At 38.1% G+C, this 17,153-nt stretch overlaps 1 protein-coding gene and 1 long non-coding RNA gene across 3 annotated transcripts in view; one reads left to right on the top strand and one right to left on the bottom strand.

Moving 5' to 3' along the window:
• RAPGEF4 (Rap guanine nucleotide exchange factor 4) overlaps positions 1 to 12,784 on the top strand; it is a 144,358-nt gene extending 131,574 nt beyond the window's left edge. For both annotated transcript variants that reach the window (XM_085228154.1, XM_085228153.1), the window contains 5 exons: positions 1,118 to 1,168; positions 1,778 to 1,865; positions 2,202 to 2,266; positions 10,004 to 10,058; positions 11,544 to 12,784. In XM_085228154.1, the coding sequence (XP_085084280.1) occupies positions 1,118 to 1,168; positions 1,778 to 1,865; positions 2,202 to 2,266; positions 10,004 to 10,058; positions 11,544 to 11,671 (387 nt within the window). In that variant the 3' untranslated portion in view covers positions 11,672 to 12,784. The remainder of the gene's footprint in view (positions 1 to 1,117; positions 1,169 to 1,777; positions 1,866 to 2,201; positions 2,267 to 10,003; positions 10,059 to 11,543) is intronic.
• LOC146543979 (uncharacterized) lies at positions 6,147 to 16,772 on the bottom strand. Its single transcript, XR_014884370.1, has 4 exons — positions 16,752 to 16,772; positions 16,596 to 16,675; positions 11,648 to 11,757; positions 6,147 to 8,085 (listed from the first exon to the last, which is right to left on the bottom strand). It is a non-coding gene; the product is annotated as an uncharacterized LOC146543979 (long non-coding RNA).
• Positions 16,773 to 17,153: the final 381 nt, after the last annotated feature.

The raw sequence follows: 17,153 nt of genomic DNA, 5'->3' as shown, positions 1-17,153 counted from the left end.
GAATCTCTGCAACTTGATGTGTAAACCTTATATGTGTACAGATTATGCTAAAAACCAAATGTATAAAGACCTGATTTTTGCTGTATTGTCATGCATTTACATTAGCTGCACGCACAAATTAGATATTTGCAGGTGCAAATGTCCAATTATACCACTTATTTCACAAATACCTAATCTGCATGCATATGCAAACTAGGCAGACAGTTGTTCACACACATCATTAAAAATTAGGCCCTTGCTGTGGCACACTGTAAATATCTTGCTAGGGCACACACTCCAAATGTAGAAAGTATTGAAAAAAATCATCTCTGCACTATAAATCTCTTAATTTTTAATGCTGCTCGCTGCCAATATTAGTTTATAAAAACAAGAAAGCTGACATTGTCTGAGTGTGCAAAAAAAATCACTCTGGTCTCTGAATAATTTATAACACATCTTATTGTCTTTATAGAAAAATATAATTTAGTATGTCTAAAATAGTATGAGAGGGAAAAATATTTACTCACACCCATTTCATCCTATTTGCTGTGCAACCAACTGGCCATATTTACTAAAGTAGGTATTGTGGGCTAAAATCTATTCATTGACTTATAGCTTAGAAAGCACTGGCTGCTGGGGCACATCGAGAATGCTGATGTATTGTCATGACCAGAAAACTTTCTGGAAATGCCTAGGGGTGGACTTGAGTGTTGTGAGGGCAGTTCCTTGTAGGTATGAATGATGAAGCTGAGCCACCCCTTAACAAGCTGTGTTTGATTTATATTTTGAGATAGACTGTAGTAGGGAATGTCCTGAAGCCACTCACTAAACTTTCACTTCCATTCTGAATTCAGTGATTGCAATGTAAACCAAACAAAATCTGAATCTAAACATCCCATAGGAGTACATTCAAGTCGGGATTTAGATCAGGATGCAGGTTTCATGGCTGGTCCCGTCTCTATTTATAATCCGGTTGCTAGGAGACATGTTGTATTTTAGATTAGCACATTGTTAGAAATATCTGGCAAAAAGAGCACTTTCCTGACTTAGGGCGTTGTAGAAGGAACTAGCATTTACAGTAAAATTACTGTACAAATTGGATTTAATTAAGGTTTGCTATTTTTGTTTTTATTAACAGAAACTTCCAAGCAAGTTCAAGAAGATCTATGCAGAATTTGAAAGCTTAATGGTGAATAGCAATAGATCACTTATTCTGTGCACAATCTGAGCTAATTCAGTTTCTGAGTAACTGATTTGAATTCCTTGATTCAGAGCATTTTATATGCCCTTGTTTGACTTTAAGAAGTTTATGATCCTGTTTTAGAGCTGCTAAAACAAGTATGTATGACTAATAAATTATACTCTTAGGAACCTACTCTGAGAGAATGTATGTATCATTCAAAGTTAAACTGAGAAACTCTGAAAAGCTTTATCGCATGTTTTCCAATAGCACATATGGGAAATTATATTTTACAACCTGGATTTTTCCAGGCAATACATTTAATGTTACAGCATATGCAATACTGGCTCTGCAGCTGCAATGGAGGAGGTAAAATCTTCGGTCCTTTTAAAAATATTTTTTTCATAATCACCTCTTACCTTGCTATTTGGCATGAAAAATGTTTGTGTTCAGCGTGTAAATGGAATGGGAAAATGATTAAAGGCTTAGCTTGCAGATGCACTTTTAAAGCCGCACATGAAAATGACAATTTTAATAAATGCCATGGCATCTAAATGAATGCATACAGTGTCTTAATACATGTAATAATACATATTACTAATTATTTTTTTTCTTAAGGATCCATCAAGAAACCATAGGGCCTACAGACTAACTGTAGCTAAATTGGATCCTCCAATAATTCCTTTCATGCCTCTACTTATAAAAGGTAAGCTGGTATGCTACCAGAATTATTAACTTGAAAGCTATTTGTCAAATATTTGAAGAGTCGGAGTAAAAAGCAGCAAGAAAAAGCAAAAATCAATCTCAGTGTGGGGTATGATCTTTTTCTGTTATAAGAAGTGTGACACAGAGTCAGGAAAAAGAGCTTTGGTGGATCTGAATATTACACCTCAATTTTACTAGCCTCAGAAATGCTGTAAATGAAAGCCTAAATGTTTTACTTTTATAGCTGCTTTGACTGTTGTGAGGAATAGATAAAATGTTCTGTTTTGTATGCCATGATTCGGTTATGGGCTTTAATGTGTCTTTTATTCCCAAACAGACATGACGTTTACTCATGAGGGAAATAAGACACTCACTGACAATCTAGTAAACTTCGAAAAGATGGTATGTATTACATTTTTGAAATGATGGTTGTGGGATGAAAATTAAAAAAAAAAAACAACAAACAGCCTTCTTATTCTCCTCTTCAAGAATGAATTTTGCAGCAATGACTTCTAGAGCCAGAGGAAGGGAAGGCAGCACCTAGAGCTGGCAACAATAGTGCATTGTGCCTGCGCCCTCTGCGTTTCTGGAAAACCTCATGGAGGTAGAAAAGAAACTGCCCACTGAGCCGTGCACAGCCAGAATGTTTCCTAGGAGAGGCAGCAGCAGTGACTGGAATCAGAGCTGTTAGAGGCGGCTTTTAACAGCCAGTTTGAGACCATGCTGTGATTTAACTGCTGTTCCTTCAAACAAGACTGAACTGCCTCAGGCTGGGGCAGTTCTGCATTGCTCCTCCGAGAGTGAAAGGAGCTTTAATACAGAACATGTACGTCTTATTTCCACCTTAACAAGTGGAAAGAGTTTTCTATGACTTGTTGCTGACCTCTTGGAAAGAGGTCAGTGACAATAGGTTTGATTTATTTATTTTTTTTAATTTTCTTTATTTTAAATTCTGCACCCAAGCTCTCATTGTTTCAAACACTGTCAAAAACTGCAGGCAGGCAAGTTCCCATAGGAGAGATGTGGACTGAAACTCAAAGTTTCTCAGTAGTGAGAAGAAATTTTCTTGGCTACTAAGGCCACATTCTCAATTAATGTGATTAATGGCACGTAGATCTGAGTCCCAGGGTTAGCCATGCTCAACTATGAGCAACCAAACCTTGCAAAACCAAACCTTGACTTTCTGTGTCTGCAGTTAAACTCCATTCAGCAGTTTTAGACCGTATCTACTGTGGCACCTATGTCTACTTGTTCTAAGTACTACAGTAACCACATCCACTGCACTCCAGAGGAGTGATTATCAATGAGTAAATTCTTCTCATAAGATATTACTCTCTAGTTCCAGAACAGTCCTAGGGTGGAAATGCCATTCTATTTAGCTGAGACTCTCATGTGTGTAAATGGTTGTACTAATGCCTGCGTAAGGGCCTGACCTCACTTTTCAGTAATGAAATATGTAATTGCATATGCAGACTCTGTTAACAATTCCTTCCTAAGGCCCTGAGCTTTTCTGCCTGGGGCAAATGGCTTTTTCCCAGACTGCCTGTTCTTGTTAGACGGATAAATATAAATAAGTGTAGATGAGAAGTATTTGTGGTAATACAAAGGGATCTCAGACTTGACTGGAGCCCCGCCAAACTATGGGGATGGTAACCCCATTGTTATAACCATCTAAATCACTGGTTCTCTAACTTGCTTGGCCAAGAGTGAAACTCGTAAGCTTAAACTGACCTATATGTAGGCTGCTGCAGATCTGCCCTTTTCACCCATATCTGCACACACCTTTGTCTTCAAAGTAGAACCAGAAACAAATCAGAATGTGATTTTACTAGTAGCACCCAAAGGTTTGAAACAAAATTTTATACTGAATGAATATAGTATTACCTGTTTTGATCAGTAATCTGAGCTTCAACTATTTCACTTAGGAGAGGAAACTGAAGTTCAGTTGTTTTATTTTTGATGCCATTTATTTCTCAAAGAATATCTCATGTTCCTCCACACGTGAGGGCAAGGAATGTTCTCCTTGCTCAGACCTCTAAGCCTTTCTTTAGTTAGTACCGTACCTAAAGGCTCTTCTTTTTCTCCAGGCCTTACTACAGGTGTATATTGTGCTTTTTTACTGCTCTTTACTGGCTATTCTGCATGTGTCTACTGCTTCTCTCAACACTTAGCTCTTCAAAACAGCATGTATTTGGATTCCACTAACATAACTCATTCAAATCCTAATGTGAGCCTGCCAGTTTTTAGATTTTTGCCTGTGCCATCAGGTCAAGCAAAAAAAGACCTACTATTAAAACTCAGTCACTACTGCTTACTTATGTTAAGCTTACAACAATCATATCCACAAATAATTGCCAGATATTAACTAGTGAAAACAAGACAAGACCATTTAGTCAGATAACTCACAGATAAAGTACGCTCTCTTTAACAAGTATAAAATCAAAGTAGTTCTGTGATGTTATTCTACTCTTTTCAGGAGAAAAATAGAAACCAGATTTCATCACAGGAATTATGACCTGCTATTTGTCATTTCTGCATGTTTGTTCTAGTGCGTGCTATTCTGTTCCAAATGGAGATATCTCTAAATATTGCTAGGAACCATTCTATTACTGATCTGAAACATCTTCATTCTTTGCAAAATGATTTCCCTTGAACTTAACTTGGATACTTGCTTAAATTTATGAATAAAAATGTCCAGGTAGTTCCCACTGGTGGTGCCATTTTCTGCTGTAGGAGATTGGTCTCTCCATTTCTCGTGTAAGCAGTGATGAAACTGAGAACAGCCGCTGGCACTGTATCTGCATTCTCACCACAGAGCTCTGATCCCTACAGCTGATGTGCTGCTGACAACTTTATTCCTGTAACTGGCAGCCAAAAGCAGAAGTTTGATCTGGTGGCATCCTTCAGCTGAAGCTGAAGCTGCCTTTAAATCTTTTATGTTTCCTGATGTTCCTGCTGTTATTTATATTAAACGATGCATCTTGAAACATGCAGGATCTGTCAGGCATTGTCTGCACCAGGAATTCCATGAGTGCCAGAAACTGTGAGGCCTACTTTCCTCAGAGTTTTTGTACCATGGCTGCCTGAGCTCTGCTCGGAGCTTTCCTCGTGGCTAGGGCTTCTGTGCTTTCTTCATGGCTGGGGAATTCTGCACGAATAGGCTTTTGTCATAACATAGGAACTTACAGCCTTTTCCCTTAATGGGGACAGAAGAGGCCCATTGTGTGATCCTTCTCCATAGCTATGTGTTTTCACAGAAAATTGGTAGGAACTTCATTATGATTGAAACTTTGGGCTTTTTCTCAAATTTGACAAAATTACTCAGAGGAAAAGGGGAAAACAGATTGATGTTAAACACATAAGTCTAATTTGTTTGCTTATTTTCAGCAAGTCAGACTAGAAGGGAAAGGAACCAAGTCCAATTTTTCCTGCTGCAGTTCTCTGTGAATCAGTCTTTTCAGAGGCCGCAGTGGCAAAACTGTGGTATTGACAATGTTGAGGAGACACTGCTCCACAGGGCATCACCACCTTTTATCTGCTGCCATCTTTGCGACTACCTGTTCCTTCTTCCCCTTCCCCGTCTCTGGATCCCCATGGAGATCTCTTAGCTGGGGAGGCTGTGAGGAACAGGAGATAGGAAAGGTAAACCAGGGAAGAGAAAGCAATGTGTGATAGAGCCATAGTTATGTGCAAATAGGGAAGTTTGTAAGCTGACCCAGGTAGTCTGTATGTGATGTGGGCAAGCAATATTAAATGCGTCAGAAATATGAACGCTCTTTGTATTTGCTATGCTTTTTGCCATGCCACATTGTTTCATGAAGTAAGGAGGCGGGGAGATGGAAGAAATGAGAATTTGCCCTTAAAATCCAGCCTGAAACTGGCTTTTGTAAGTAAGTAGACAGAATAAATTACTGCTATTAGTAGTATAAGTGTTTTGTAAAAGATTTGTCTTCAGTACCAAAAAAGACATTGCTTTAGAGCAATACTGAAGTTCTTGTCCGTATCTCAGTGTAAAAAGCTGATATTGACAAGTGTTGCTTAGATGTGCCTTCCTCAAACTCTTTGACCTTGAATGGTAAAAACTACCTCCATCTTTTCCCTGCTTAGTAATAAGTGGTGCTTTATAAGACCCGTATCTGTACAAACTGATAGATCTGTTGTCATAGAGGACTGAGGAATGAACAGGCTTGTAGAATTTTCTGAAAGCTGCAGCTATAGTTTGGCAGGTTGAGGGTATTTTGAGATCTGTAAGCAAGTGAAAGTATGATAAAAGATACCCATAGATAGCAAACAATTTATGGTCTGGAATACACATTTGTCTTTTAGTTCCATTAATGACCCTCTTTTCACATGAAGAAGAACCCCTCTAAAAAGCTGTCAGTTGTTTTAGTTCCTATAGACTATACAATACCAATAAAAGTGGAACAACTTGTAACCTGTAAGGCACAAATATGGACATAGTAGTATATCTGTGATTCTCCTTAAAGACAGGCAATACTTCATGCAATTTTTCTTTATCTTCTTGACTGCACACTTTTTTCCCCATCTTGGTTGTACAATCCTGCACTCTAACTGCCACTACTGAATTTTGTATTCATAGAGAGAAGGAAGATGCAGTTGTTTAGGAACATTACTGATGTCATTTCTCAAATAATCAGAGAGCCTGAACTTTCCCTGGCACAATCTCCATGTAGCACGACTGCCCAGCATCTCAGAAATGGTACCTGTAGAGGGAGCAGAAGTCACAAAAGAGCTCTGAGACTGCTGACCTGCCGTGACAGCACAAGGAAGTGCCATGATGCTGGTCACTGATTCCTCTTTTTGTCAAACTTCTTCACCCTTCAGGTGTGAAATGAGGATTAGAGAATCCGTGCATATTGGTTTTCGGGTTTTGTGGAGATGAACAAAAGGGAATTCTCACTCTGATCCTTATGCAAAAAAGGGCAAACATTCTTTCATTTTTGGAACATAAAGATTATGCAAAAAGTATGTGACTAAAGCCCTTACTAGTTTTCTATGGCATGTATGAATATGTATAACATTTATAAACCTTGGTTTGGAATGGATTAGAAGATAATGTGCTGGCCTGCTGCCATTATTCCAGATTGCATAAAACTTGAAAGGGATTGTTATGTATATATAGCATGCTGGTAGTTGCAGTTGCTTGTTATGTTATGCAGTTGATTCATTTCAGAAAGATACATATTTAGTCTTGTATGGCTTTCTGATAATGGTCTTTCTAGCACAGTGAGTAAACAGAGGTTTATTTTTGCAGCCATTGACTAGAGGTAATCTTCTGAAGAGAAAAAAAAAGGAGCTGGCAATTAAACTTCTATTTGACCATTTTCTCTGTATGTTTCCAGTTTTCTTGCCTCAAAAGAAGAGAATCCAATTTATCTGCATGATTCAGAAAGGAAAATTCACTTCATGTGCTGTTTTTCTGTCCAATTCACACCTCCCAAAGAGGAAAGAGTTTGGGTTTATATTAAGCAGTGAAACAGCTCTTGCAAAAAGCAATGTGAAAGGACACCTTGAAGGATATATAATGTTCCAGAATCTCCCTGTTTGGCTACAGTGTTCTTTTGTGGCCAGAGTTCCTCTGTTTTTTTCCCCGCAGTAACACCCACTTCTTTACTCCGTTGTGTTTTGTCACTGCCAAGATAGTTCTGAATGCACAGATTGAATAAGATTATCCCAGGAACAAGCAAACTAACTCTTTAAAATTAAAACTTTCAGCCAACTGAAGGAGACCAGGCAGTTCAACCCTTAACCAGAAGTCAGAGGAGTTCATTGTCATTTCTGTTTTCCTTGCCAGTACCTATTATGAATGTTTCTCACATAAAGGAAACAAAGAGTAAAATTATTTCACAGGACAGTCTTTTTGATAAGTGTAAGTTTTCAACGAAGAAACTTAATGCTAAACTAATAAAAAACTGAGCATGCAGCCTAGCTTCAAAGCCCATTATTAATTGAGGCTTCAAAACCTAAAACTTTACCAATATTAACAATTAGCATATATATTGACAACGCAACTAGAAAGCACATCAAGCAACACCAGAAATCTTCATGTGAATGAATTGTACTTAGGAAAGCTTCCCGTTTAGACACTCTTGACACTTTATCAGGTTGGCAGGTCCAGTCCAACTTCACGATCTTTCCTTTAAGCAGTTATTTTGGAGAAGAGCTTCTTGAAATAATACATGTCAAAATAACAGCAACACCTAAGAGTCAGAGACAAATATGAAAGCACAGAGTTACGAAACATTCATATTTCCATGTTCATGTTGTTTTGATTTTTTTTGATTGGGCTAGCCTTGAAGAACCAACACGGTAATACACAGTGCGTTCCGTCTCAATCCACTGTTATAATGGGTGCTTATCCTTGAGTATTTAAGAGGTTACATCAAAGTCAATGGGGCTTATTCACATGCTTAATGCTAAGCACATATGAGAATGTTTGCAAGATAAGGACCTTAGAAAATGTTTAGTAATTGAAGAATTATGAAAATTAACATACTATGAAAGTAACTCTTACTTGAAATCTACCTATTTTCCACATGTAAATCCATATGACTTTAGAAGCAAAGTAAGCAGATTCATCCAAATTCCCATGATCTTTCATAAATTTGTGTTACAAAGTATTTTTTCCATCATCTTCAGAGTGATGGCATTTCATTTGACTACAAAATGTGTAGTCCACAAAAATGTAATATGTATCAGTAAGCATTTCTAATGGTGAAAACCAGCCATAACATTTTGGATCCTGACAATGCATTAAAATGTCAAAAATTATTCATCTGGTGTGTGTGGAAGGAATGTTTTATGTTAGTGCTTTCCATTCTTGGAATGATACTGTTATTTATTTAACCACTTTCACTTAAGATTAAAATTGTGTATGAATTTTGAGGAGCATACAGGTTTAACTGTTTGCTAGTAGCAGATATATCATTTTGTTGTGTAAGAACTTGTGAATCTCACACAAAATTTCAAGTAGGTGTGAAGCAGCCTTGTGAGAATATGCTATGTTAAAATACTAAACTATATTGTTATTATTGGATGATGTTAAAGTGCTGGAGCAAACATTAGGCTCTGGTTAGCTTTTCCCTGTTCTGCTAAACTTTATTTAAGCAAAAGAAACTGAAATAAAGGTTCAAAAAATCAGTGAATGAATAAAACTTTCTTGTGAAGGGAATTCAGTGCTGAAGTTTCAATTTATTTAATATTGTGAAGAATAATTCTAGCCAGCACTGGTGGATAGTGCTGTTAATTACAAAAGTCAGTTAAAAATCTTGCAGTCCAGAATTAAAACTGAAATGTTTTGCTTTATGACTTAGCATTGTTTCTTCTTAAAAACTTTCGCAAAATAGCATCTGATTTATCAGAGCAAAATATATTGAACAACAGTTTCTTACTTGAGTGAATTGATGCATACTGAAGAGCAAGCACAGCCAAAGAGAACTGAAGTGAATTCTGCTTTTTTGTGAATTGCCATTCAAAAATGAATCTGCTTCTCATTTGGATCAGATACACTTGTGCAAGATAACACTTAACATGTTTGTTTGATGAAACCTGCCCAGGACCACAATGCTAACTGTGTCCATTCCCACCTGTGAGTTCAGCATGCTTGAGAATTGGTGAAAGTAGCTCTCATCTAATCATTTTTTACTGTCATTTCCAAGAAGGGTTCCGTTTCAAACTCAAACAGATATGAAACATGAAAGCTGCTTAGCTGCTGACTGTGTTCTGGAAATGTCTTTGCTGTTAGGAACTGATGGTCTGAAAATGAAAAAGTGTATTCCAAGCCATTGTACATGATATTCCTTTTGCTTTTTAACATGGAAAGATGGTATCAAATAAATGCATATTGAAGGAGATGATTTTCATCCCTAGTTAAAGCATTTCCAAGTAAGGGAAAGGGCTTTCTGAGCGCATGTAAATTACACTCATGCTCATTTAAAGCCTGTGTAAATGCAAATCAGACCCTACGTATGAGAGTATCAACCTCAAAATTATATTTTCATTCACAAGACTTCTTTTATTGGCATATATCTTCACACACAGGCACAATTAGGTGCTTCGTTTAAATGATGATGAAATGCAGTGCTTGTTTCCTGATTGCATCCCATCTTTTCTTTCCAGCGCATGATTGCCAACACTGTCAGGACGGTGAGGTTCTGCCGAAGTCAATCTTTCAGTAAGTGTATTACAACATCTGCACCGTCAGTAGCTACAGTAATTACAATTTGTGTGTAACAGAATTGAAAAAGCCTGGTTTCCAATGAATCTTCCCTGTTTGGATCCTCTAATGTTTCTCATGGTGAACTATCCTTGTGAAAGTTCTAGTAAGCTCATTCTCCTCCATCTCTTTTCAAAGAATGCAAAGGAGCTAAGTTTCTGTGAGATCTCTACAAAGCCCTCAAATTAGAATAGTTCAAATTAGCCACTGGGTTCAGAAGCAGTTGAGGTGAGATCAGCAAACAGAAGCACGTAGACAGTTGCAAGACGCTTGCTTGCATAAACCCTACTTTTGTAGGAAACCAGGCCAGAAAGATGATATGATGGGTGACATAACTGCCTAAGGTGATGAATTTAAAACTTGTTTGTCAGTATAATTATCTGAATCTATGTGGGGCCAGGTAAGATGATGGTGCTGCGTGATAGCCGGGCTTGCTCTGCTGGCCTTGTCCCAACTTGGACTCACTGACACTGCATTTCTCAGTGCTTCATTTGCTTTGTCTCATAGTAGCCCTTCTCTTTCTCAACAGAACAGATAGTCTAAAAAATACATTTTTATTCTTTCTTTCTGTATCAAAGCATAACTCTTGAATATCAAGGGAGCTTTTTTTCCAGCCTAAGTCTTTTCTGGCCATATGTCTTTTAATTTCCATATATTAAGCACTGTGAGACCTCCACATATGAGTTATTGAGAAATTGAAATGGATTTTCACTATACTTGATATAACAAAATGTCAGTAGTTAGATGTACCATATCTAAATCCTGTGCTTGGCATGTATTTATATAGTGGATGCATCAGTATCTTTCTATTGGAGAAGTTTGTTAAGTTACCTACCACATATTTCATTAAATTGTAAGCTGTCCACTGTGAGGCTGAAGATACTCAAATTGGGAGTTAGTGATATTTCGTAATTGTTTAGGAGTACTTACAATGCAGTTATACTAAGTACTGTAAATAGGTGGTAAACTTTGAGCCTTGAATGGGACAGCCAGTAAGCACTGTGTTACACAGTGTTACAGAGATTTAATACTGAGATAGAAATGGGAATTTTTCATGAAAGGAGGCTTAAATCTATTATATATTTTTGAACCAGTGTGAACACTGCTGGTTCAAAAGCAAATAAGAGCTTTAAATCATGCTAGTTAGTTATTGAATTTATAGTTATTGACAGGTAAGGCGATGTATAAAATCGTAATCAAGAGCCATCAATTCCAGCAAATGTAGCTACAGATATCTGGGAGGAAAAGTTAATTTGTAGGGGCAGTAACCAGAAAGACTATCGGATATGAAGGAAAGGTTTCAAAGAGAGAGATTTCTAAATATTTTCTTTTTAACTCACCAGGATCTGGTGCTTCCTGTGACAGCTTGTAATGAGTTATGCATTCTGTTCAGGCATTTGTTCATTTAAGTGTATCAATCCTACATCATTTCTCTTTCACTAGATCCTGACGCAGCGCTAGCTAATAAGAACCATCAGGATGTTCGGAGCTATGTGAGGCAATTAAATGTGATTGACAACCAGAGAACTTTATCACAGATGTCTCACCGACTAGAGCCGCGTCGGGCATAAACATTTGAGGCAATGATGAGAAACGATCTTTTATCCTGTCAAGGTCACTTGTTGAGAACTTCACTTTCTCTGCGACTGCACTGCCACTACAAAAATAAGCAAAAACATATTGTAAGGTCTTAGGCAACGCACAATGTACTGCCTGTCAGAGAACTTTGGCTGAGAAAGAATTTATGCACTGTAGCTGTAAGGGTGGCCATGTTGTGTACAATTAACTCATTTTAAAGTGCAGTAAAGGATTTTTGTATGAATTTTAAAAACGGGGAATAACAAAAATAGTTTAAAATGCACAAAAAAAAGGCTCCTAACACTTCTAAGGGAGCTAATGTTTTTCTCACTAACTAAAAATATATGTTTTATAATTTCTTGCCTAGGTCAGGAAAGAACTGACAGTTTTGCTTCCCCAGCTGTTGATCTCAATACAAGGTGCATGTAAGCATCTGATGAAAAAGCAGAGGTTTGGGAGAATTGTCCAAGGTCTAATTCCATCACAAGAATACTTAAAAATTTCCCTTTGAAATACAGCAGATACTAAGAAAAAATTCTAATGTTATTCATACTGCCTACTACTTCAAGCAGTGTGGCCACTTCAGAAAACTGACAGGACTGAAAATATTTTGGACGATAACTAGATTAATCTGTGTTTACATTTTATTTCTTTTTTTGAACTATCAGGTTTTTACAAAATTCCACTATGAATTAGTAAGGCTGTCAAAATCAACAATAGCATAAAGGTAGCAAAAGACTGGTTCGAAATGAGCACAATATGCACAAACAGATTTCATGAGAATAGTTTCCTGGACATCAGAACCTTCAGCTATGATTAATACTGGCTGGCTAACAAGTATTTTCTGGTCTTAAGCATTTACAAATATCTAAATTTTCAGCCAATTGTTTTGCACTTTCAACAGACTGTAAATAAATATTAATTCATTATGTTCTAGAATATTTATTTATGTAATAGCCGTTGTGCAAAAATAATTCTGTTTTATTTATTTTGTTTAGCATGTTCTCAAGTGCAGCTTTTGTCTTTATACTTTATGTGCATCTCATGTGTAGGAATCGTGTGACGTGTTTTCTGTAAATAACACTCAGTACCTTATTAAACGTAATTGCTGGAAAGGTTTGGTCACTGGCCTTATTTGCACATTCAGCGTCGTTCCTGCGTAAGTCCTAGTGCTGCTTCTTGGCAGTTACAGTATTGTATTTTGCTGGGCCTTGAGACTACATGTAGCCCACATCTACGCTGGTGGAGACAACCACTGTAAACCCAGTGCGATGCACCCCTGCCATGGCAGAGCTGCAGCACTGCAGTTCAACACTGGCTCATTCAGGCGAGAAGGGCCCTGACACTCCTGCGTAAAGATAGAAACCATTTATAGTGGAAAGGTTTAAAAGAAGAAGTGATGAATTCTTAATTTTAGTTAACTCAGAAGTTTGTCATCCTCACTCATAAATGTGAACACTCCAACCTAATGACCTCTGACAACATTTTACCTTGAGTAAGACCTTGGCTGATGTGGCACCTGGGAGGCCCCTGGCTCCTGCCTTCCAGAGGACCCAGAACCACAAAGTGATCTGGTCGGGCCCCTTTCCCACCAGGATCAGTAGTGATCATCTGAACGCTCCCGGGATGGCTGTGCTACTGCTGAGCAAGCACACGTGGGGCCTGGCAGGTGCCAAGGAAATGATAATGTTTACATGGCCAAAATCATTCCTATTGCATTCACACTAGCTCTGCTCAGGGAAGTTGAATGTCATAAAATCAATTAAGCCCGATATTAGAAGCTGCAGGCATTTTCTCATAATTAAGTTTCAGAAACTACCTCATTGACACAGACTACCTCAGACACAGAGCATACTCTTCTTGGAGTTGACCAGGATGCTGTACTGTCAGTGTACACATAAAGATTATATTTTTTAATCTCTAAAAAATAATTTCAACCTTCTAGTTAAAACAAAGTCTGCAAAAGCTGAGGATCACCAGGGAAATACTGACATGCTGGACTACTAGCTGTTCTGTACCTGCATTCTGCAAAGGAAAGAATTACACAGTTAAGAAATATTCTGCAGCATGATGACATAATTTATTTTAACTTTGCTGTCTGACTAGAAGTTCAAGATGATTCAGAGGAAAACCAGCTAAAACCATAGAGACAAGTTTCTGTCTTGCTATTTCAAGTGAAAAATATTTCTTATTTTCCTTTGTACTGCTCTATGAGCATACTTCGTATAGCTTTTTCAGATGCAGAATCTTCCCAGAAGCAAAGCATGCATTAGAGTAAACTTCAAGGACAGAATTAATTCATAAGATGTTTTTATCTTTACAATCAATTCATAGCATTTCTGAGTGCATGATTTTATTTGTTCCAGATTTATTCCTATTGTTTGGACTTTCATTTATTACTGTGTTAACTGGTTTATAAAGCTGCCAAATTTCAACTTGGCTCAGCACAAAGGCTGATTCTTCATCCATTTAATGTGTTTTTATCCCCTTTATTTATTCTTTTATTCCTTAGAACCTCTAACTGCCTCGCTTATTTGTTGCCAAACAGTCTCTATCACATAGATACATCCCAGTGATTCAGAGATTTTATGACACCTCTGTATCAACAAATAAATGCAGTTTACCTATCTCAATGAAACTGGTGTCTGGCATTTTTAAATTTTCCAATAAGGGATGCTGTATAAATAACAGCTCTCTATCTGTGCATCTAACTCATTCGAGTGGCTCAGATAGTTGCTATGGCACTGATCACAACCTACACACCTTGAGATTAAATGAATTAAGCTACCTTCTGGCTCTAGGATCTATATGGGGCTCCTCTCATTCCTGTTGTTGACTTTACAACTGGAAAGCAGCTGCTGATCCACTGCTTTTGCTGCCTGAAGCCTCAGTCTCACAATAGCACGAAGAATGAATAGGAACTCCGGAAACATTAAAATATTAATACCCCTATTACCTTCACCCTGTGCCTGCAGCCACGAGTCACAACTCCCTGTGTGGGAGCACTCTGCTGGGTTCATGCTGGGTGAGCTGTCGCACGCCGCTTGGCCTGATTTTGGCATGTACCAACTCACTCACACAGCATGGGACTGCCCAGGCATGATCTGGTGGGGCCATTCTCACTGAAAATGGGGAGACATTTGGCCTGTCTACATTTTCTCCTTGCAGCTCTTAGGGGACCTGGAGGTTTCACATCCCATCCCATACTGCTTGAGAAGGTACTTATGTCAGCACTTCAGACTGCACAAATATAACCTGTTCAAAACAAGGATTATATCTTAGGGTCTTGGGGACCCAAGAGGACTTAAAGTCAGCTCATGGCCCACAGCTTCTGTCCCTGTATTCTTCTGGCAAAATCACAGCGGCGCTTTTGAGATGAGAGGCGATCTGAGGCAGCATCCATGATCCTGTTGCTGGGGACAAGTGAGGTTGCAGATCCCAGAGTCTGTATGGTAACACCTTGGGCATTTTGGAAAACATCTAACAGAATCCCACAACTGATACAGCTTTTTGTAGTAAGTATGGAGCATAAACATCTCTTCTAAGGGCTACAGAGTCAAAAGAGTTACAAGATTGTGCTCTCCCCTCCACAGCACATTTTTCTGTTGTAGCTTTGTTAGGATTTGTTGTTTTTCTCCATGCTTAGCCCTGGTGCTGGTCAGCACCATGTAGAGCCATAGAACAAAAGTTAAATCCAGGGAGGCCGAGCCCAGAGTACCAGAAGGCTATTGCTGTTTGGTAAAGGCAGGATCCAAACATTTTGTTTTAACCTATCAACGACAAGTTACTGCCAGACAAAAGAGTTCAGATGTGTTTGCAGGACTCTTAGAGGATTTTGCATTTTTTCTTCCTAAGGAAAGTGCTGTGAAGGTGCATGGCCTCAGGAGACAGAATAAAAAGACACAGAGACAAAAAAAAAATCCCTCTTTTCAAAAACGTGGTGGCAAAACAATCTTTTAGGTACCAGAAGTTTAAATATAATTTAAAAATCTTACAAAATAAGTCAGAAAGAAATCAAAAGGTTTAAGCTGCAGGGATTCCAAAAGAGATAATGAATATTGCTTTAAAAAAAAAAAAAAAAAATTAACAAAATGTAATGGCAGAAAATTGTAAGTCTAAATTGTTAACGTAGCTTCTTAGTAAGGTCAACTGCATAATATACAGCACCTTAACCTTTTCCAGCAATTTTTAAACACCATGCAGCTTAAATAGACTACTTCTGAATTCAGCAGTATTTCTTCTGGGAGCGCTGAATGCAAATCAAGAGGTAATAGTGGAAGAAAATTAAAAGATGTGCTATTCCCATTTCATTTTTTGTACTGATAATAAGGAAAGCAGCATAGAGAGTGATACGGCAAAGTGAAGCTCTAACTTGAATAGCCTTTCTTTCACTGTTAATCTGAAATGCATTACACCGTGCCTTTTCAAATAACCATAATGTTCTTTACTTTATCCTGCATTAAAGTTTAGCAGGCACAAGCAGCAGCTGTCACCAGAGGTCAATGTATTAGCAATCAAAGAAAATAATGACCAGATTAAAAAGTTGTCGTTAAAATCACTAAGCCAGAAACTTCTCTGGTTGCCTATGTTCAACTACAGCTCAAACACAGAGTGCAGCCCCTTGTCCAACAGGGCCACAGCTGCCTCTCCTGCCCTTAGTCACGCTGAGGGAGACGGGGGAGGGCCAAGGATACACCAGGTATGGCAGGGGCATTCCTGACCAACTCAGGCTGCATTGCTGCTGGGCAAGGGCCTCCCAGACACTGTTAGTGGCTAAAACCTGATTTTCAGCTTCTCCCCGTCGTGAGAAGCCATAGTCCAGCTTTGCCATCCCACAGCAGGAAAGACACACTCTCATTTCTTCCACTCTGAGCAGTGTATTAGCAAGAAAATACTTCTCTCTAACTAAGGAAATACCTTGCAAGATCCCAAAGGAATGTAATCCATCCATGGTCTTCAGGTCTTGGTGGCTTATGGCTCAAGTGATGAAGGGACTACTGTAAAAAGGAAAATTCTTATAATTAAATGGGTGAAAAAAAAGCAAGAATTACAGCTATAAAATCTATAACATACACTTAACTGCTGGGGGATATTACACAAAAGGGTGGATTTTAATAGGCTTGGCACTTAAAAGTAATTTTTTAATTCAAAATAAACTCAGAAAACGATATGAAAATACATAAAGAACACATAATTACTGACGCAAATTGGAATATTTTTCTTGGAAACTCCATGTTACAAAAATGTGACACACAGGGGTACTGGGAGAGACTGACCTTTATTTCCTGGCCCTAATCCATTTGGGTCAGAGTGACAAAAAGCTTAGCCTTTATCACATGGCAGGGGTCAGTGAGTTGTGCTTCATTTTTTTCCTCTTTTTGCTTTCAAATGCAAATAAAGCACATTACCAATGAAAATAATGATTGTAAATGAATACTTCAGTTAGAAGAAATTTACATAAGGATACGTAGGTTA

Source organism: Meleagris gallopavo, chromosome 7 (assembly GCF_905368555.1).
Source record: "Meleagris gallopavo chromosome 7, MGAL_WU_HG_1.1, whole genome shotgun sequence".
Taxonomy (NCBI): Eukaryota; Metazoa; Chordata; class Aves; order Galliformes; family Phasianidae; genus Meleagris; species Meleagris gallopavo.
Note: the sequence above shows the minus strand (reverse complement) of the source record. Positions and strands in the feature narration are given on the sequence as shown.